The 20,450-nt window shown below is 53.3% G+C and overlaps 2 protein-coding genes across 3 annotated transcripts in view; one reads left to right on the top strand and one right to left on the bottom strand.

Annotated features, from left to right (window-relative positions):
- ACAD9 (acyl-CoA dehydrogenase family member 9) overlaps positions 1-15,840 on the top strand; it is a 41,031-nt gene extending 25,191 nt beyond the window's left edge. The window contains exons 7-18 of one of the 2 annotated variants that reach the window (XM_059390426.1): positions 11-185; positions 2,362-2,435; positions 6,673-6,748; positions 8,130-8,200; positions 8,704-8,823; positions 9,860-9,988; positions 11,964-12,043; positions 12,813-12,939; positions 13,126-13,203; positions 13,717-13,845; positions 14,463-14,535; positions 15,286-15,840. In XM_059390426.1, coding sequence (XP_059246409.1) covers positions 11-185; positions 2,362-2,435; positions 6,673-6,748; positions 8,130-8,200; positions 8,704-8,823; positions 9,860-9,988; positions 11,964-12,043; positions 12,813-12,939; positions 13,126-13,203; positions 13,717-13,845; positions 14,463-14,535; positions 15,286-15,386 — 1,233 coding nt within the window. In that variant the 3' untranslated portion in view covers positions 15,387-15,840. The remainder of the gene's footprint in view (positions 1-10; positions 186-2,361; positions 2,436-6,672; positions 6,749-8,129; positions 8,201-8,703; positions 8,824-9,859; positions 9,989-11,963; positions 12,044-12,812; positions 12,940-13,125; positions 13,204-13,716; positions 13,846-14,462; positions 14,536-15,285) is intronic. The other variant, XM_059390427.1, reaches the window with a different exon arrangement.
- A 90-nt stretch (positions 15,841-15,930) lies between these two features.
- CFAP92 (cilia and flagella associated protein 92 (putative)) overlaps positions 15,931-20,450 on the bottom strand; it is a 61,950-nt gene continuing 57,430 nt past the window's right edge. The window contains exons 12-14 of the mRNA XM_059388298.1: positions 18,789-18,950; positions 18,015-18,227; positions 15,931-17,934 (exon numbers count right to left, since the gene is read on the bottom strand). Coding sequence (XP_059244281.1) covers positions 17,701-17,934; positions 18,015-18,227; positions 18,789-18,950 — 609 coding nt within the window. The 3' untranslated portion in view covers positions 15,931-17,700. The remainder of the gene's footprint in view (positions 17,935-18,014; positions 18,228-18,788; positions 18,951-20,450) is intronic.

Below are 20,450 nucleotides of genomic sequence, written 5' to 3' on the forward strand. Positions count from 1 at the left end.
CTTCCCTCAGGTCTGGATCACCAATGGAGGACTTGCCAATATTTTTACTGTGTTTGCGAAGACGGAGGTTGTTGATTCTGATAGTTCAGTAAAAGACAAAATCACAGCCTTCATAGTAGAGAGAGACTTTGGTGGAGTCACTCACGGGAAACCTGAGGATAAGTTAGGCATACGTGGCTCCAACAGTAAGTAGCATGCGTGCGTGCATTATGGCCCCATCCAAATTCAAGATAAAATGAGATGTAAATAGTTTTGGTTCCACATAAGCATATCAGCAAAATCCCATTAGGAATGCCACAGTGACTCCATGGTAGTGCCAAGGAGCTCCTTGAAGCTAATTGATTCTTTTAACACATGTTATGTGTGCCCCTCTCTGTGTCGGGGCTCTGGTGATCTCCCCGGGAGCACTTTATCCTGTGAGGAAGGCTGTAATGGACACCAAGGAGGCAGAGGGGTATCCTAGGTAAACATTCTACTGTAGGACACCCCATCTTTCCTGCCTGGAAGCTCCTCCCTGTCGCCCTTCCATGTACCCACCTGGGCCTGCCTGCATCCCCTGGGCAGCACTTGGTCGCCATGAGGCTAGTGTCCTGTATGTGGCTCCCAACCCAACCAGCACTGCCAGGGAGTCATGAGACTGCCTCCTGGGGCTCCTAGTTCGAATCATGGGATATGTGTGCTACAGAGGACTGCAGGTGGCCCCTCCAGACCCGCTTCTGTGTGTCACCTCTTCTTTGGGGATCCTGGGTTCCGGGTGGCAGTATTTGCCCTGCAGCCTGGCTTGGCAGGGTCTGAGGGCCCTGAGCTCTGGCCTGGCTCTGCTACCTAGAGATTCCGTGACCTCACACCAGCTCATTTGCTTTCCTGTGCTTCTGTTTCCTGCCCTAAGAGAAAGGGGTGATGACAGAGAACGCATGTGGTGAGGTGACTGGGAAGGGAGTGTTACGACATCTGTATAATGCTTCGTGTACATGGAGGCAGGTGTTACCTACCACCACACTCGTGCTGCCTATTGAGACTTGCCCAGAACCTTCCAACAGAGGAAGGAGTGTGCTCAGAGGCCCAAGATACAGAGCTTGAGATGCCAATGGGGAAAAGGTGGTCGGTCAGAGTTGATCCAGGTGAGGGAGAGAGCAAGGTGGCATCCTGCACCACTGCTGGGCCAGCGTCCACACTGAAGTTGGGGTGACTGGTGCCCCTGGAATCATGCAGTGGCCCCACAGGAATGGATCGGGTGGCCCAGGGTGAGGTCAGAGCGGGAGGCAGCGTCCTTCCCACCCTCAGCAGCCTGCAAAAGAGTTAGAGCCGCTGGGACAAGGGCCTGGCCCCATAACCTGTATGTTATAAATAGGACCAGCTGCCAGAGATGATTTCATTGTATTTCACAGTCAAGCCATTGGAATAGTAGAATAAAGTCAGCAGACGTGGTTGCTTGCTGTTTGGCTCCTCTTGAGCCATGACTTTCCTTGTCCCGAGTCTCCCTTTCTTGTGTTAAGTTGCTGGGCGCTGCAGTGTGCATATGACAGTGCAAAAACTGGTGCAGAAGCTCCTGTTCCTCCCACGTTTGTACTCACCGTTGCCACGCTTTCCCCTTTCTGCCTGCCTCCACACCAGGCACTTCCTCACTTCGGGCTCTGTCTCCCTCCCCCTGTCTGAGAAGCCACCCCAGTGCTCAGCTGCCTGCCTGTGAGCCTTTGTCTCTTGCAGCCCGCAGGTTCTGGGCAGCCTGCCCCGGGCTGTGGGAGGGGTCCCGATCTGCCTTGTGGGTACCGTGCTGGGGCTTGTTCTCATAGTGGATCACAGGAGCCCCTGGTGGGCCAAGCCGGACCACGCCTGCACAGGGAAGGCCAGGGCTCGAGCTGAGTGGGCTCCATGTTCTGGCGACAGCTGGCAGGGCAAGACAGGGGAAGGCTGTCCGCTTCCACAAGCCACAGTGCGGGCTGCAAGTGCATTGGAGTTAAGTGGGACCTGTGCTCCTATTGCTCCCATTGAGTCCAGGCACCTTTGAAGGGCTGCGCCATCCACTTTCATGTTCCACCTCTGGTTCGTGCTCCTCCAAACTTCTGAGTGTCACCTTAGAAAAGCATGATGAAGGCCCTTAACAAAAATGTGGTCATTTACTCCCTCTCCAACTTTTGATTCTGTCACTGCTCTCTATTTCATCTGTAATACTTAAGGCATCGTCGTGTCCCTAGCGAAGTAGGGGCTCCATGTGGACAGGAACCTTGTCTTTCTCTATTGTTCTTTCAGTAGCTGGAGAATGAATGAGTGAAGGAATGAATGAATTACATTTCATGCCTATGGGTCCAGTGCGAGTGCTCTGCGTTCATCAGGTAAGGCCTCCAATTTCTTCTTTTTCAGCTTGCGAGGTGCATTTTGAAAACACCAGGGTGCCCGTCGAAAATGTCCTTGGAGAAGTTGGAGGCGGGTTTAAGGTGCGTCATGAAAGCAGCACCCATGAGGGTTCATGGTGTGGCTTGTTGGCCCCCAGCCCCCTGTCCCATCTCTGCTTGTAGCAGACCAGTGTGTGCTTGCCAGATAACTATGTGTAGTTCTCTGACGGGAAATCAGCAGAATGGAGAAGGAGGCCCCCAGAAGAGGGAGTGTGTGGTTCTTTGAGGCTTCATTTGCCTGAGTAGGGGTAGGATTCCTGTCTCCAGCATGTGGAAGAAACCAGGTCAGTGGGCACGGACGAAGCTCAGGCTTTCTGAGTGCACAACCCTGAGGCACTGCCCGAATTTTTTCCTTGGAGTCAGATTTATTATTTTTTAATGAACTTAAAACTCAGATCACATAAACTTAATAATTTTTAAATGTACACGTGGGTGTTATTTAGTCATTTTGTTGTACAGCTGTGACCATGGTCTAATTCTGGAACATTTCATCACCCCAGAAAGAAATGCCCTATCTTTTCATTTCCCCTTTCCCAGTCTTTGGCAATCGCTGTTTTACTCTCGGTTACTGTGGATTTACCTATTTTTAACATTTCGTGTAAGTGGAATCCACGTGCGACCTTTTGTGTGTCTGGCTTTCACTTAGTGTAATGTTTGTGAGCTTTTTCCATGTTGTAGCTCTTGTCATTCTTTTCTGTAGCTGAATAACATTCCATTGCAGGGACACACCATGTTTGTCCGTTCATGGGCATTTGGACCGTTTCCACATTGGGACTATTATCAGTAATGCTGCCATGAACATTCATACATAAGTCTTCACGTGAACAGTTGTTCTCAGTCCTTTTGGGTGATACATACCGAGAAGGAGCGTTGCTGGGTCATATGGTGGCTGTATGCTTTTTTGAGGACTGCCAGACTGCTTTCTGTAGCGGCTGCACCATGTTACGTGGCCAGCAGGAGTGTAGGAGGGTCCAGTTTCTCCACACCCTCACCAGTACTTGTTACTGGACATTTTTATTTTATTTTACTTTTATTATTATTATTATTTTTAAAGGTTTTATTTATTTATTGACAGACAGAGATCACAAGTAGGCAGAGAGGCAGGCACAGAGAGAGGAGGAAGCAGGCTTCCCGCTGAGCAAAGAGCCTGATGCGGGGCTTGATCCCAGGACTCTGGGATCATGAGCTGAGCTGAAAGCAGAGGCTTTAACCCACTGAGCTACCCAGGTGCCCCTGGACATTTTTATAATGACAGCTGTCCCAGAGGGTGTGCAGTGGTATCTCATTGGGGTTTGACTTAGTTTTTCCTGATGAGTGATCAGATTGAGCATCTTTTCAGGTGCTTATAGGCTATTGATACATCTTCTTTAGAGAAATGTATTTTCGAATACTTTGCCTATTTTTTTTGAAGCTTATTTATTATTATTATTTTTCAGTAAACTCTTCCCCCCATGTGAGGTTGAACTCATAACCCCAAAATCAAGAGTCACACACTCCCACTGACTGAGCCACCCAGGTGCCCCCTCCTTTGCCCATTTTTAAGCTGGCTGTTTGTCTTTACTGGTGCCCAGCCCTAATTTACAGGAAACTTGAGCAAGTATCTGCGCTCTGGGGAGCCCCACCCACCTTGCTTGTAAAGCAAGGATCACAGCAGTGCCTTTCTCCCTTCCTGGGTATTATAAGAATCTGATAAATGCGTTCAGCCAGAGCTTCTGGCTGGAGGCTGCTTGATGAATATGGACCAAAGGACCTGAGAGGTGAAAGGACAAAAGGACAAAAAGGGAGCAGTGCCTGCACAGTGGCATGTTTATTATTTGTGTAATCCGGATGTTATGTACAGATGAGAGAATTTAGGTGGGAAAAATGAAATTACTTGAAGTGCGATCCCAAGAGAGTTGCTATTCATTGTTTAATTTTGATGCTTATCTTTCTAGACCTTTTAATTAATTAATTAATTAGTTGAAGTAGACTCCACTCCTGCATGGAGCCCCACATGGGCTTGAACCCACAACCCTGAGATCATGACCTGAGCTGAGATCTAGAGTCGGATGCTTAATTAACTGAGCCACCCAGGTGTCCCTGTCCAGACCTTGTTAAGGGGCGTACATCTCTTAAACGGTAATTCTATTTGTGTTATATAGCCTGTATTTTTTCACTCATCAAGAAATCCTAGTACTCTCTTCATGCTAGTAAATGTATACTGCAGAGTATTCTTTGGGTGGTGACGGCATAAGGGATGTCCTCAGGTTCCTAGGGTCAGGCATTTAACACTGATTTCCCCTCCTTGCTGCTCAGAACTGTATTGCGTGGTGTATCTCTTTGCATGTATCTATGCACACTTGTCTGATTGTTTCCACAGTTTAAACGCCCCGCAGCCGGCTCTCCAGGTCAGAGGGCACAAACATTTTTCGTGGTCAGTGCCCACTGCCAGTTCACATGTGGGGAGTCGGGCTGGCTCCTGTATGGGATGCCTCTTGCCCTAGTCCTTCCCACATGTTGGGTGTCCCACAAGTTAGGCATTGAAACTTCTCCCCATTGTGTTAGGTATAAAAATAATTTTTTAAAAAATTTATTTGACAGAGATCCCAAGTAAGCAGAGAGGCAGGCAGAGAGAGAGAGAGAAGGGTAAGCAGGCTCCCTGCTGAGCAGAAAGCCCAATGTCGGGCTCGATCCCAGGACCCTGAGATCACGACCCGAGTCGAAGAAGGCAGAGGCTTTAACCAAGGCACCCCAAAACAGTTGTTTTAATATGCAAATGAAAATAGATCTCCAAAGCTCTTTATTTGTTAGGAGTAGGATTGCTTGACCATGGGCCTTAATGCTAAAAAGTGAGTGATTCTGGAGACCAATCAGAGGCCAGGTGAAGATCACCTGGCTGAAGGAGAAAAGAGCTGCCTCCTCTGGGTAGTCAGAGGTTTAATCGGTAGTCAGACCATGGAGGCGTGGAGGCTGTTGGTGAACTGCCAGGCAGGGGCTGTTGGAAATGTGGATTGCATCTCACTTTTGGCAAAGTGAGGTGTAGAATGCTCTTGTAGAAATGCCAGGAGACGTCTGCGGGAGAGAAGGTGGTAAAGCAGGCAGGTGCCGCATAGACGGGAGGGGAGGCCCCACGGTTGAGGAGGAGGATTGGTAGTTGAGCTCAGGAGCCCTTCTTAAAAAAGGGTGAGATGTTTGATCCTCTGGGAAATGAGATCTAGTCTCAAATCCTTTTTTCTTTCGAAAAAAAATTTTTTTTTTTTAATGAGGGTAAGAAGAAATTCTTGAAGGGGTTGTGAAATGGATTTCATTCATAAAACCATGAGCCAGCTTTTGCAAGCCCATGTGGGCAGAGGGGATGAGGTGGGAGAATTCATTTGCTCCTCATAGTCCTGGCAGGTCCCAAGACCAGTGCATACCTTCGGCCGGAGACATGGGCAGTCTGAGGTCGAAGCACAGCCCCCAGAGGAGGCAGAGCAGCATCTGGGTGTCACACTGTGGTGGGACATAACCACGCCCACTCTCCCATCCAGCACCCAGGGCTGGGCCTTGGTGCTGTTCCCACATGCCCCAGTCTCCTTGGACTCAGCAGGTGGAATCTGCACTTCCCCCTCCCAGTCGTTGGAGCAGTTGTTTCTAACCTCATAGTGTCTGCTTTGAGATTCTCCCGTTGAGGTTAACAACCGATCATAAATTCGGAATCAGTCGCATGGTTTATCCATCCAAGTCACACATGAGCATTCAGTTAGAAGCTGTAATATACACTTGGAGTTGAGCTTTTAGGAAAACTCAGAGTCCTTTCTGCCCTCAGCCCCGCTTGTCTTTGAGGCCTCCTAGTTGAGTATCACAGGTGTGGTTGGGGCTTGGCAGGTCACTACTGTGCTTCAGGAGGCTCATGCTGGTGGCAAAGTCTGGGTAGCTTGTAGGGTGTACTCAGCAGGTCTTAATTTCTGCCCCTCTTCTGAGGACTAAGAATTGACTTGTTCTATTGGAATAATGCTACTGCCCAGTTCCTTGATCAGAGGGTGACTCCAAGCATGTTTGTGACTGAGTTACCTTGTTGTGATGTGTTGGCCCCACACCCAGCCTGGTGGGAACTGGCAGGACAATTGACTTTCCCAGATGCTGGCACAGAATTCTCTAGAGACTCGCCTTTTGTCCTCAAGAAACCATTTGGTAAGACAGACAAGCAGTGCTATGGTCTGTCACCTGTGGTCCTCCAGGACCTTTAGGCTTTTCCCAGCACAGCAGGGGTGATCTTAGGGAGTGAGGTCCCAGTGAGCTGCCCCCTTTCTCCCTACAGGTGGCCATGAACATCCTCAACAGTGGGCGGTTCAGCATGGGCAGCACTGTGGCCGGGATGCTCAAGAAATTGATCGGTAGGTAAGTCAGGGACAGGAACCTTTTGTGCCCCAGTCTTGCCCCTGCAGCCCCCACCCCAGCCTGGACACTCTACCGTGTCCTCACACAGGCCGCTGCTGGGCTGGGCCTTCGAACGGACAGACAGCCCAGCTGCAGATTGAGATTCGGACTTTGGTTTAGACCAGAAAATGTGGTCAGTCTGCCCCCAAGTGGTTCATGTTCCTTCTTGACACTCCTCTGATGTACTCACAGAGGAGGTGGGGAGCGGGTGGTCTGTCAGAGGTCAAGAGGGGTTGCTGCTCTGACCACTAGGAACAGAGCTGCTTCACAGACATCTGGGGGTGAGCGAACCCTCAGTGCTGATTCAGGGGGAGACTCAGTGGGTGAGACGTATAACTCTGGTCTCTCAGCCTCAGGATCTTCCCTTTATGGTTTTTGTTAGCATACCTGAGGCCTGGACTTTTTTTTCAATGAACTTAGAACAGCCTTGTAGGGGTTTTGTTGGGTACAGATGTCATTATCATCTTAGATTTGTGAAAGCGACTGCAGGGAAAGGCATGGGGCCCTGACTTTTGGCAGGGGGGGCTCGTGTCCTGCTCTTGTTTATGAAGTTCCTCAGAGGCCAGGTGGGGACAGGGAGGCTTTGATTTCATCTCTTAGTTCCATTTCATAGATGAGGAGCCTGAGGCTCAGCAAGGGAAAGTGATTTGCCCAAAGCTACTCATCTAGGCCCAAAAGCTGATCCTGTCAGACTCCAAACTCAGGGCTTGGCTCACTGTGCTGAGCTGTCCTCAAGGCCCTGAAGTGCCCTGGGCCTCTGCTTCCCCATCGGGAAAATGCCTCTGTGCAAGAGCTTCCTGGGGTCTCTTACAGTCGGCCTGCCCCAAAGGATGGCTCTTGAGGAGACTGACTACAGGGGGTGGGGGGCTGGCATTCACCAGCGGCCATGTTCTCTCAGGTGCCCTCCTGCTCTGGTAATCGATGGCTGTGACAGGTGTGAGCCTGCTCCTCCTGCAGGGGGCCTCTGCCCTCAGTGCCTCACTGCAGCTCTGGCAGCTTTGGCAGCAATGCTGTGAGGTCGGTGGTGGTGGTGGTCGGGGATGGTAGCTGCTTGGCCCGGCCTACCACCTGATAAGAGAAAGTGCCAGATTCAGGCCTGATGCTAGACTCTGTGCTTCTGTTCCTATCTGCTGCCGTAGGCCCCCCTGAGCAGGAGAGGCCTTGCCTCTGACAAGATGTGCTGGGAAGGGGCAGTGCCGTCTTGAGGGGTATCTGTTCTCAGCAGACCCGTTTCTCCTAGTTCTTGCCTGAGTGTTTGCAGGGCAGTGAGGATAGCCTTGGGAAAGCATTTCAGGATAACGAGAAAATGGTTCTTTTAATGACTCTGATCTTCTTCAGAAATGACTGCTGCATATGCCTGCACAAGGAAACAGTTCAACAAGAACCTCAGTGAATTTGGACTGATTCAGGTACCAAAGGCTGTGGGGGGTGCCGCATGTGTTGATGACACGTGTGGGCACAGAAGGTGTGCTTCTGTGGCCTGTGGTGATGACTCCTGCTGTGATTCAGAAGAAGACAAGATAAGGCTTTATTTTTTATTTTTTATTTTTTTAAAGATTTTATTTATTTATTTGTCAGAGAGAGTGAGCGAGAGCTAGCATAGGCAGACAGAGTGGAAGGCAGAGTCAGAGGGAGAAGCAGGCTCCCTGCGGAGGGAAAGGAGCCGGATGTGGGACTCGATCCCAGGACGCTGGGATCATGACCTGAGCTGAAGGCAGCTGCTTAACCAACTGAGCCACCCAGGCATCCCAAGATAAGGCTTTATTTAATGTGGCTCCCTGCGGGGAAGGCTGGGCTTGGTGCTCCTGGGCCTCGAGCCTCCGGACTTCATTTCCTTCTCTGTTGGCTGGCACATCTGGGTCTTACCACATGCAGATTGTTTCCTGATTGTGTTTTTTCCTGAACACCCCAGGAGAAGTTTGCCCTGATGGCTCAGAAGGCTTATGTAATGGAAAGCATGGCCTACCTCACTGCGGGGATGCTGGACCAACCGGGGTTTCCCGACTGCTCCATCGAGGCTGCAATGGTGAAGGTAATCCCTGCCCAGCCTGAGAGACCCAGAATAGCTCTTTAGCTGCAGCCTTTCAGACCTTGTGTTCCCTGCCACCTTCCTCTTCTTGTTCACTTATAGGTCAGTTTATCATTGATCCAGTATTTATGACATCTCCACTGTGTGCCAGGCATAGCCCTAGGACGCATCTGGGGAAGCCAGCATGGCACAGGAGAAACAGCAAAGAACAGTGCCCATTTGAGTGCATTTATAGGACAGGACAGTGTCTCCCCAGCACAGTTTGTGCCAAGTTGTCACCAGTCGATAACAGATGGAGAAAATACAGGCCATGTGTTACAATTTCCCATCAGTACACAGCAGCGGCCGAGCTTTCGTGGGAAGGACTTTTACTGTGGATGGACGGCCTTCCACTTTTGTATGTCCCCTGCAGCCAGGTGTGGGGCCAAGCAGTTCTTGCACGGAGGAGCGAGCTGTGGGTGAATGGGGCTGGGTGGGCAAGGTCAGCCCTCCCAGAGAGGGAGTCTGAGATGGGTTTTAAAAGGACAGGAGTTGGTGCACCTGGGTGGCTCAGGGGGTTAAAGCCTCTGCCTTTGGCTCGGGTCATGATCCTGGGGTCCTGGGATCGAGCTCCACATCGGGCTTTCTGTTCAGCAGGGAGCCTGCTTCCCCTTCTCTGTCTGCCTCACCACCTACTTGTGATCTCTGTCAAATAAATAAAATCTTTAAAAAAAAAAAAAGACAGGAGTTTCCTCCGTTTGGCAAGTATGGAGTGGGCCCCTCTACCCCAAGAAAGCCTCAGATGTAGGAAGAGTCTCAAAGGGGCGCAGATAGGGAGCCACGGCTGGTCCCTGTGGAAGGAAAAAAAGGACCTGCCCTAGTCCACCCCATGAGACTATGACAGGGCAGCTGGGTTAGTCTGGGTTAGTCTCACCCTGGAGCCAGCCTCCCACGCCGAGCCTCCCACTCCCTGCCCAGCCACCCTGCCCTGGCTGCCCCCCTTGTGGAAGGCACTCAGCACCGCTGGCCCCATGCTAACCGTGTCTTGGCCCCGGGGCAGGTGTTCAGCTCAGAGGGTGCCTGGCAGTGCGTGAGCGAAGCCCTGCAGATCCTCGGGGGCTCGGGCTACATGAGGGACTACCCGTATGAGCGCCTGCTGCGGGACAGCCGAATCCTGCTCATCTTCGAGGTGAGCCCGCCAACCCCCTTCCAAGCGCGCTTATCTGTCCTCCTCACACCTCACCTCCCAGGATGGAGGGGAGGCCTGAGGGGCCAAGTGAGCGCCCTTCCCACTGAGCCTGCGCTTCTGGTGGTGGGACAAGCAGAGGTCTCATGGGAGGCCCGGCTGTGCCTCCAGGGCTCACTCTGGGTTTGGCTTTCCTCTTCAGGATACTGAGGCAATTCAGCAGCGTCCTCTCCACAGGCTTCCCCAGCCTGGACACCTCCCTCTGTAATCGCTGCCACCCTTCGTGGGCCTTCACAGGCCTAAAGAGGAGTTCAGTGCGGGGGGAGACCCTGGGTGGGGTAAGAAAAGGAGGTTGGGGCCACAGAGAAGCCTTTGAGGAGCTTGGGGTCAAAGGTTAAATGGCCTGCGTGGAGGGCCGGAGGGGCACCTCCCCTGACAGTGGGCTGGAGTCTCAGGAAGCAAGTGCTCTTGGCCCTCGGGGGCGGAAACAACAGTGGCCTGGCCCAGGGGAAGGTAGTTTGGGCCAAGGACAGGGAAGTGGAATGTTCCAGGCCCAGATAGGGCCTTACCTGCCGGCACTGGGTAGAACAAGCAAGTTTTTGTGGCAGCAGTGGCTGGTCCTGGTAGGGGGGAGCTGGGGCAGGTTGTAGGAGAGTTGATGGGGTGGGGGCAGAGGGTAGATGAGAAGGGGAGACAAGCAGCCAGGCTGTGGAAGTCCCTGACCGATAAGCAGAAGAATTTGGATTTTCCTATGCAGGCACTGGAAGCCGTCAGAGCAGGGCATGACTTGAATGATTTGCCATTCTGGGAAATTCCCCAGGGCTGATGTTGGGGTGTGCATTTTGCAGAGGCCAGGTGCCTGCAGCAGAAAAGAGGGATTGACTTCAGAGGCTGTGGTGAGATGGATAGAGTGTTAGGATGGTCGTAGGGAGTACAAGAGTTAGACCCGTAGACACGGCTTGGAGCCTGAGTAGCGGGATGGTTTCTGAAGAGCACCTTCAGACAGCCTGCAGGTGGGGCCTGGCTCCCCAGCTGGGGTAAGGCCTCATGGCTGCTCTCACTCCTGGCATGCCCAGCCCCCCCCCCCCAACCCCCAGCATCCCAGCCCTGCAGTCCTCTTAGAAGCCTGACAGGATGTGATGTGACCAGCCTGAGGGCACAAAGGGGACTTTCCCAAGGGGATGGGGGACGTGTTGTGTCCCTGCTGCCCCAGAACTGCTGCTTCTGAGTCCCTTTCCCCTCAGCTCTGTTGAATTTGGTCCTGACCAGGATGGGGGAGGGGACGGGGGGCGGCACAGAAGCTTTGAGGGCCATAGAGCCCTTTGTTTGAAACACATGCTCTGGGCTGGAGACTATGCAGGACAGGGCCCACCTTAGCCTGCAGGCCTCCAAGCTCTTCTCTCCCATGGGAGGCCCCTTCCCCTCAGCCTGGTTGAATTTGGTCCTGACCGGGGGTGGGGGGTTTGGGGGTAATCCCAGGTGGTGAGCCGTGTTCGCAGAGACAGCAGCTAGAAGAGGTGGCCCTCTGGGTATGGCTGCATGGCACTGGGGAGCAGCCAGCTCTCGTCCTCCACAGCCAGTGGCTTCCCTGAGGAATATAATGGCACCCACCCAGCATTTGCTGCACCTGGGCACCGGCACCCCTCCCTCCCGAGGAAGGTGGTTTCTCCCATCGTAAAGAAGCCAGAGTGGAGGCTTACAGAAAGGAAGGACTCCTGTATCACTGTCAGAGAGAGGTGGTAGATCCTGAGGGAGGCCACAGCTGTCTGGCCAGGCCCCTGCTTGTCCCCGTGGGGGTGGTTGCCAGTGTGTTGCTGTCACCCTCTGGTCACAGCCCTGCTCCCAGGGTCACGCTGCTTCCAGCGTAGCAGCTTCCGTGGCACTGCTGAGGGGGCAGTGGGGTGGCCTAGCCAGCTGCATGCACAGCACATACAAGGCCATCCCAGTGGGGCCAACATGACTTATCTTCTGGCCACAGGGAACCAACGAGATTCTCCGGATGTACATTGCCCTGACAGGCCTGCAGCATGCCGGCCGCATCCTGACTGCGAGGATCAAGTAGGTGCCAGCCCCACCAGCCACTCCTCAGGTTCCCTCTGCCCATCAGAGGTCCATCCTGGGGCAGCAAGGGCAGGGTGCTGCCCTGTCCTGGGATGGGCATCATGGAGCCATGCAGTGCTCAGCTCAGTCAGAGGCTGCCTAAAGGGAGGGAAAGAGACGGGAGCCTTAAAAGCCAGGCTCCAGAGCTTGGCCTTCACCTGCAGGTGATCAGAGGGGCCAGCTGCCTCAGGAAGCCCTCACTGCTCTCCTCCCCTGGCAGCTCCCATCACCCATGCTGCAGGGAGCTTTGTTTTCAGAACCTAAGGAATGAGAGCTGTCCCTCCAACAGGTGCTGGGCTCCAGGGCTACCAACCACAAGACCACTTTTCTTCTTGCACTCTCTTGCTCCGCTTGACTCCCATCATGGGGCTGGAGCAATTAGAAATCACTGCTGGCACCTGGTTTGGGTTGCTCAGGGCATTTTTGCAGACTCCTTAACCCTGGAGCACCACCGGGGTGGGGATGGAGGGGGCTGGCTATGACTGTTGCTTGTGGAGAGCGCTCTGTGTGGCTCTACCTCAGAGACCAGCTGTTCTCTGACGGAGGTGGTGGGGTGGTCTCAGGCATCCAGCAGGCCCAGGGCCAGGTGAGATAGCACCTAGGTCCTGAGTTGGTCCCTTTAATGCCTTGGACAGTCAGAGGGAACAGGTGCTAAGAGGAACGCTGTTGGTGGGCAGTGGGAACCAGCAGCGGGGCCTGAATTCATGGGGCCATGGGCTTTCTACAGCGAGCTTAAACGGGGCAACGTGACCACTGTCATTGAGACCGTCGGCCGAAGGCTGCGAGACTCCCTGGGCCGAACCGTGGATCTGGGGTTGACAGGAAAGCTGGGAGCGGTGCACCCCAGTGTCGCAGTGAGTGGGGACAGGTGGCATTACCTCCCTGCCCCTGTGTGGGTATCCCCTTCTAGAGGGCTGTGACCAGGGCATTGGGGAGGATGGTCCAGCCTAAAAACAGAGCCTGGACCCCAGAGCCCCAGCCGGGTGGGATGGGCACCACAGGGAAGTAGCACTAAGTGGTCTTTCCCCCTGGCATACCAGGACAGTGCCAACAAGCTCGAGGAGAACGTGTATTACTTCGGCCGCACTGTAGAGACATTGCTACTCCGCTTTGGCAAGGTACCCCGGCCCCTGCCACATCTGGGGATGGCTGGCCCTCCAACTTTGGGGTCAGGGAGATGGGGTATTTTGCCAAGTGTCCACTTTCGGGACCAGGCTTAGAGATCTTGGTCACTGTGGAGGGGTGGGGTGGAACTGCCCGACCCCGGGGCCACTTGGATGGTGCCTTTTGAGTAAAAGGAGGTTCCTTGCAGTAGGGAGGGCAGCCCCATCTGGGCCCAGATCTAGGGCCCCGCTCTGTGAGGCTGTTGCTGCTGAGGGTGACATGAAGCACAGTAAGCAACAGCCTGTGGCCTCAGCCAGGTTTCTGGGACCTGGTCTTGGCTTGACCCATGCCCGAATCTAGACAGAAGGGAAAACAGGCAGCCAGCAAGTCCCCTCTCACCACCCAAAGGGAGAGGCAGTGTTAGATTCCTTTATGGAGGCATGAAGTGAGTCTTAGAGATGGCTGAAGCTGTGCCCGGGGAGTGAGATCCTAGGTTGTGAGTTTCCCCGTGGGCTCTGTGTTCACAGACCATCGTGGAGGAGCAGATGGTCCTGAAACGGGTAGCCAACATCCTCATCAATCTGTATGGCATGACGGCTGTGCTGTCGAGGGCCAGCCGCTCCATCCGAGTGGGGATCCGCAACCACGACCACGAGGTGAGCCTTTCGTGCCAGCTTTGTCTTCTGAACTTTAATGAGGCCTGTGGTTGAGGGAGGGGGTCAGTGGGCGGCATGACCCAGTCGGGAACTGGGCAAGTCAAAGGCCTCAACCCAGGCATGGGCCCAGGAGGCCAGTGGGTTTGCTGAGTTGTGGCCATGGCCAGCACTGGTGGTCCGTTCCAATGAGAAGGTCTGTGCTACTCAGGACACAGGGCTACTCGCTTTTGTCTTTCTGCCTGCAGGAAGAGGGATAGGTGAGTAATGGGATCCCAGAGTTTGTGCCCTCACCCCATCTGCCTTCCTTACCCTCAGTGGCTGGATGCAGTCACTGAGTGCCTCCTGTGTGCTGGATCTTGACATGCATTGTCCCACAACAGCCTGTGGGCACTGGGATTACGTTGGCCTTCCTGCGTAGAAGAGCCTGAGGCTCACAAATGTTGAATAATTTGCTTTTGGGGATAGAGCTGGTTGATTCAGGGATGGAATTAGAACCCAAGATTCTGATTCCTGCGCCAGGCCTTTTGACCTTGGCCAAGCTGCTGAGTTGGGCTGAATTTCTCACACACCAGGGAGGGGGTGCCCTAGGTCATCATCTTCAACCTTGGTTCTGACAGGTTCTGCTGGCCAACATCTTCTGTGCAGAAGCTTATTACCAGAATCTCTTCACCCTGTCCCAGCTGGACAAGTGTAAGTAGTGTGGCCTTGCGGGGGTTGGGGGGGTAGCGCTGAGTGCAGGTGACTGTTGACGGCCAGGCTCCTAGGACCTGCCTGCTGCTCACAAACCTCTCCCTTGAGTGAGGGCTAGTAAGGTCAGGTTCACCTGCAGGATGGCTTGCCAGACAGTAACAAGTTACCTGCAGATGAAGACTGTCAGAGCCCACAGGCATGGCCCAGCCTGCCTGACCTGAGTCTGGCAGCTGCCCTCCTAGCAGATAGCCCAGGCTTTGGCTCTAGTCCGTGCAGGGGCTTGGCTCCTGGGGCTGTTTGTACCGTAGTCACTTCGCCATGTCTGAAAACGTCCGGCTCGGATTCTTCTGACCTTTACAGTCGTTTTGGCCTCAGGGCTCCGTGTCCTGTGTCCCCTGCTGTAGAGTGCAGCCGTGTTGCCAAGTGATGGGAGGAGAGGAGTACATAATTCTGTGCAGCTTCTGGCTCCGGGTGCTGGTGTGTGTTGGTCTGTGCTGTGGCGGGGAGACGGGGTTGCTCCTCTCGTAGGCTTGACTGTCAAGAAGGTCCTTCTCCAGGCCCTGCTCCCACAGGATCCAGAGCTTTTAGGGGTTAACACGATGAGCCCTTCGTTTTCCAGGATGAAGCCCTAGCCCTGTTTCTCCCCGCAGCCAGAATCACTTCCTGGGGCTGTGGAAGTGGAGAGTTACCTTCAGGGTTTCTTCACAGTGGGTGTGGGCTTTTTCTTTTCTTTTTTTCTTTTTCTCCCAGATTCTCCAGAAAATCTAGATGAGCAGATTAAGAAGGTGTCCCAGCAGGTCCTAGAGAAGCAGGCCTACATTTGTGCCCACCCTCTGGACAGGACATCCTGAAGCAAACCAACAGTGTTCCCTGCTGCCCCTAAGCCATGGCCCATCGATGGACAACTTTCTCCGGCAGATGGAGCACTGGGGTTTTTTCTCCCCCATGTATACCAGAGGGGCCTTCTGACCTGAGGGGTACCTCTTTAGGCTTTGCCCTGGGGGCACTGCTGTTTGACCTGATCCCAGGTTCTGAAGAGACAGAGCAAAGAGAGAACGCAGTTGGTGACACCTGGGATTTGAGGGGCTTCCGCTAGTTTCAGAGACGTCACAGTGGTGACGGGCTTGTGGCACTGGCTCTGTGGGAGGAGTTTGGCAGGGACCTGTTTGAGGCATGGAGAGCTGCTTCTGCTAGGCCGCACGTTCTTCTTGTGGACTGTGCATTCTCCAAGAAACCGCCTACAAACTGTAGGTGGAACAGATGTACTTAATAACAAAAGATATAAAAATGCACGGTTTGTGTTTACCCTTCTAGCCTTTGTGCTGTACTGATCCTGTTTTTCCTCAGAACCCTGAGGCCCTCCCTCTAGTGATGGCCTCCAGTGCGTTCTGTCCTCACCCCGCAGGAAGAGGGGCCCTGAATGCTGAGGACCACGTGCCCAGGCCAGGCCACAGTGTTCTGGGGATTACTGAGCACGTGTCTGGTCTTTCTTAGGCGATGGGTACAAATTACATGGTCTGGTATAGCATATGCTCTTTCCTGCCTGGGGCCTTTCTCTGCACAGTCTGTACAGAGCTTGGCCTCCACTCCTGAAAGGGGGGACAATGCAGAATCTTGAGGGATGCTAATAGGCCTTTGCATTTTTCTGGACTCCTTTCTGCTCTTGCTTGCCAGATACAGTGGGTCCCAGTGTGCTCACGCAGGCAAGCTTGGAGCTTTTGTCTGGATTTGGGGCCGTTTGGGGCTCCCGAAAACCCACCACAGATGTTGTCTTGAGGTGGGAGGAGAAGGCCAGACTCTTTCCTTTCCCTTTAAGTACAGTCTGTCTGGTGCGCAGACACCTCAGCTGGCCTCGGCACTTTGCCAGGGACTGGATAACTGATCTTCAAAAGGTAAAAGTTGACAAATCTTATGACATCAGAGCTAACCTTCTTAAGTATTTTGTTAGCGAGAAGAGTACGAATCTGGGACGGTACGGGGACTGGAGAATGCACAGAGTGCCTTTGCCAAGGAAACTTGGGAAGCAGCTGTCTAGCCCCCATGTCCTGGGAAAGGGGACTTCGCCATAGGCCCTGTGGCATGGGCATGCTTGTCAGCAGCTGGTTTTCTCTTCATCTAGCCGAGTTTCAAAGGCTGAGACCCCTCGTTCGCATCTTGTTTCCCAGCTGCCATTTTTGAGTTTTCTTTATAAGCATGGTGGGGAGGAGAGGCCCCGGCTGCCAGACGTGCCCAGGGAGCGCAGGCTGGGAAGGCCTGCAGGGAGCCCGGCGGCAGCACTCGGGCCAAGGAGGCAAGCCTGGCATTGCTAGGCAGGGCCACCCCAACAGGTAACAGGAGAGCTTCAGCAGCCCCAGAGCCCAGAGCCTGTTCTGAAGGGAGGCAGCAAGGGCCAGATGGAGCAGGGGGGACAAATTTCAGCAGCTTGTCGGCATTTCCTCCTGCTTCGTGGAGCTGTTAGCAACCTCGGTGGTTGGGGGAGGAAGGAGATCCATTTGTTTATCTGCTCTGGCTTTCAGGGAATGGTTTCTCTGGCAAACCTTGTCACTAAATTCTTTGTCCCTGAATGAAGTTTCTGGTAACCAGCAAATTTGGGTTCTCTATCAACCTATAAATGGAGACCCATCTTTATAAACAGAAGGCTAAAGGGACCCATGCTTCTAGACTCCCTTCCTCTCTCACACACAGGGCGATGGCAACATCATGGAGCAGGAAGGGAGTCAGAAGGTCCCAGAGGTGCCCAGAGCCTCTGCCCCAGTTGCTGGCCAGGCATCTAGACGTCTTGCCTGTTGAGGCCCAGAAAGCCCTTAGACCGATTTCCCCACTTACATGTTTTATAGCTAAGAAGCCAGGTCCAGAGGGGCCCCCTCGCTGGCTCAGTTGGGTAAGTGGCTGGGCTCTTGATTATGGCTCAGGCCCCAGGTTTGGGCCCTGTGTCAGACTCCGCACTCAGAGAGGCATCGGCTGGAAGATTCTCTCTCTCCCTCTGCCCTGCCCCCACTTGCACATGGCATTCTCTGAGCATCTGCTGTGGTGCCGGAGACCAGGAGCAGTGAAGGGACTCATTGTCACACAACAAGTTAGTACTGCAGCTCCAGCTAGAATCCAGGGCTCCTGAGTCAGCCTAGCACATTAATGCCTTCCCCATTCTGACTCAACTTCCTAGCTTTAGCGAAAATGAAAAAGCCAAGACGCCAAGCAGCAGAGACCCTGACTGCCCTCATCAGGAGGCTCCATCTTGCAGAGGCCTCTGTTACCTGTCGCAGGCCTCAGCACTGGAGGAGGGGGCAGCTCCAGGAAAGGTGGGGGCTGCCTATACAGGTCGAAGTCCTGGTGGCGCCGGTCCCAGCCCCACCGCTCTCGATCCAGCATGGTAGCAAACCCGGCATTTTCCCTCCACTCCTACACAGAGAACACCACAGTAAGTAAGGAGGGAGGTCCCCGCGGACACTCCACCTGAGCTCCCACTCTGCCCTGTGGACCTCTTTTAGCTCTGGGACGGTGCCAATGGGCGGCAGCCTCAGGTGACAGTCGCTTTCCGGGCTTCTGTGAAGACCTGTCAGTTGGAATCCATTGGCTGTGAGCCAGGCCTGGCGGGATCTCTTCTTGGCATTCTTCTCCTCCTCCTCAGAGTCCTGAGGTTCCACCATGGCCGAGAAGTACTTCTGGGAGTACGTGAATCTCTTCCTTGGCTCCTGCAAACGAGGGGCAGACAAGAAGAGGGAAGGGCTGGTAGCAGCCACCGCTGGTGTGGACAGGCCCTCCAGTCTCCAAGCAAACACTGGAAACGGTGGCACGTGGAGTAGAATGACAGTTCCTGACCGCATAACCAGACCGCTCAGAATAACTGAACTGGGGGGTCATGTTCGTGTTCTCTTCAACAGAGCAGCCGTTCTCCAGAGCTAATGTGTTAGAAGCCTAAGCTGAGGTATTTCCTTTGGGGTGACAGCAACAAGCTGCTTTCTAGAGGTAGGGGCCTTGCAGCTGTTTGCAGCCGGGTATACGGGAGCCTATGCTGAGCATCTCTCAGCATAGAGAGATGTGTGAGGGATTCCCACGGGGTGCGGGAACAGAACACCTCTCCCCCCAGCACCTGGTCTCCTTCCTCTTGCTGCTTGGCTTTGTGGTGCACACCAGAGCGCCCCTGCTGCCTCCTATGTTCAGATGAGGAGTGAGCTCCCTGGATTAGCCAGTTAATGTTCTGTCTGGTGTATAAGCACGGACTACCTGCCTCCCTCCCTGGGCCTCGCACTCACCTTGGCCATCTCTCGATACAGCTCCTTCTTAGCAAGCTCTGTGGAATTCAGGGTTTGGATACTGTAGTTATAAACTGCGTCTTTGGCCGGGGCTGAAATTCGGATCACCTTCACCACAGACTTCGAAGGCTTCTTAAGCTGGTAGGCTCCAGTAATATTTTTCTGAGGAAAGAGACACCAGTCATTATACCCAGACCCCTCAACGCCAGCTGCCAGCTAGTGGTGAGCAAGGTGATCTGTGGGGCACGGCCGCAGTGTGCAGGGATCACGTCTCGAGCTCTGGAGCTGCTTTGCCATCACAGAACCTACCAGAGGGCCATCTGCTCCAGACCTTCACTGTCCAACGTGGCAGCCAGGGCCAGAAATGGGATTTGCCTAAGGCCAAAGTAACTGGAATTCACAACACCTGGCCACAGATAGAATTTGGGGCTTCGATGGTCAGAAGTGGGAGATTCATGCTTCATGCTTCTGTGGATATACAGGGGAGATGGTGACTTCAACCAGTAAGAACTACCCACCCTGCCCACGGTCAGCTTTTAGTGCTGACTACACAGGAAGTATCACCTCTCCAGAGCCCCCAAGACGGTCTGTCAGCTTCCTTGGTGAATGAAAGCTGCAGTGAAGGGAGAGAACAGAAGGTGGCTGGGACCCGGAAGAGAAGGAGTTGCATTCTTAAGCATTGTGCAGTGTTGTTTGCCCGCCACTTGCCTATCAACCTTCAGCAAAATCACAGTCTTTTGCTTTGGGAAAAAAAAAATTTTTTTTAACTGAAGATGGTGACTTTGACTCACATTAACCACATCTTTAGGCCAAACCCAAGTGTCTTGACTTTGTAATCTTTGAGGAATTTCTGTAAGAGAATGCAAAATAATCAAGGAAAATATTCAAAAATCTGTGATTCACATTTAGGAGAGAAAAGTGAAGGCAACAAGTCAAGGCAGTTTGAGAGCAAGAGGGTCTGGAGGCAGAGGCAGGCCACAGGTCCTTGGATGAGGGACAGGACTCCTGCCATGGAGCCCCTTCAAGATGACTATGCCAGAAGGGCCATCCAGGCTGGGACCCTGTAATGGCACACAGAGCTGCAGTCAGAGCAGTGAGTATTCTGTCCAGTTTTTCTGGTTGTTCTCTGTTGGGGGGGAGGGTGGTTTCTGAATGAGCCAGTCTCCCTTCATAATAAGTGCAAGTCCCCTGCTCCTTCCAAACCTTAGAGCTAGAGCATTACAACCTAGAGAGACCGATTTCTCCTTTCATGGTACTTACTCCTTAGAGTTTAAAATGGATGTTCTGACCAAAAAGAGACTCCGTGGTGAGGTTAGAACAGTGGTCCACGGTTGTTCCGGACACGGGATTGCCGGCCCTGGGGCTGAAAGCTGCAGGGAAATTTGGACTCGCAGCCAAAGGAGCTAGATGCCTGAGAAGTAGAACCAGCATAAAAGACCACAGACACACTGAATGGAAGCCAAGCTGTTGGAAGAGACGGGATAAAAAGTCAAGGCAAATGTAATAATCAGTCTTCAAAGCAGCAGACTAAAGAAACAAATAGTATATGTAAAACATCAGAGTTGAAATAAAGGACACAAGCGAGCAAGACACCCTGCAGAAGTGGGGCAGCTGTAGAAGGAATGAGTGAACTGGAAACGAGCTTGAGGTAAAATTAGAAAG

The sequence above is a fragment of the Mustela nigripes genome, chromosome 2 (assembly GCF_022355385.1).
Source record: "Mustela nigripes isolate SB6536 chromosome 2, MUSNIG.SB6536, whole genome shotgun sequence".
Classification (NCBI taxonomy): domain Eukaryota; kingdom Metazoa; phylum Chordata; class Mammalia; order Carnivora; family Mustelidae; genus Mustela; species Mustela nigripes.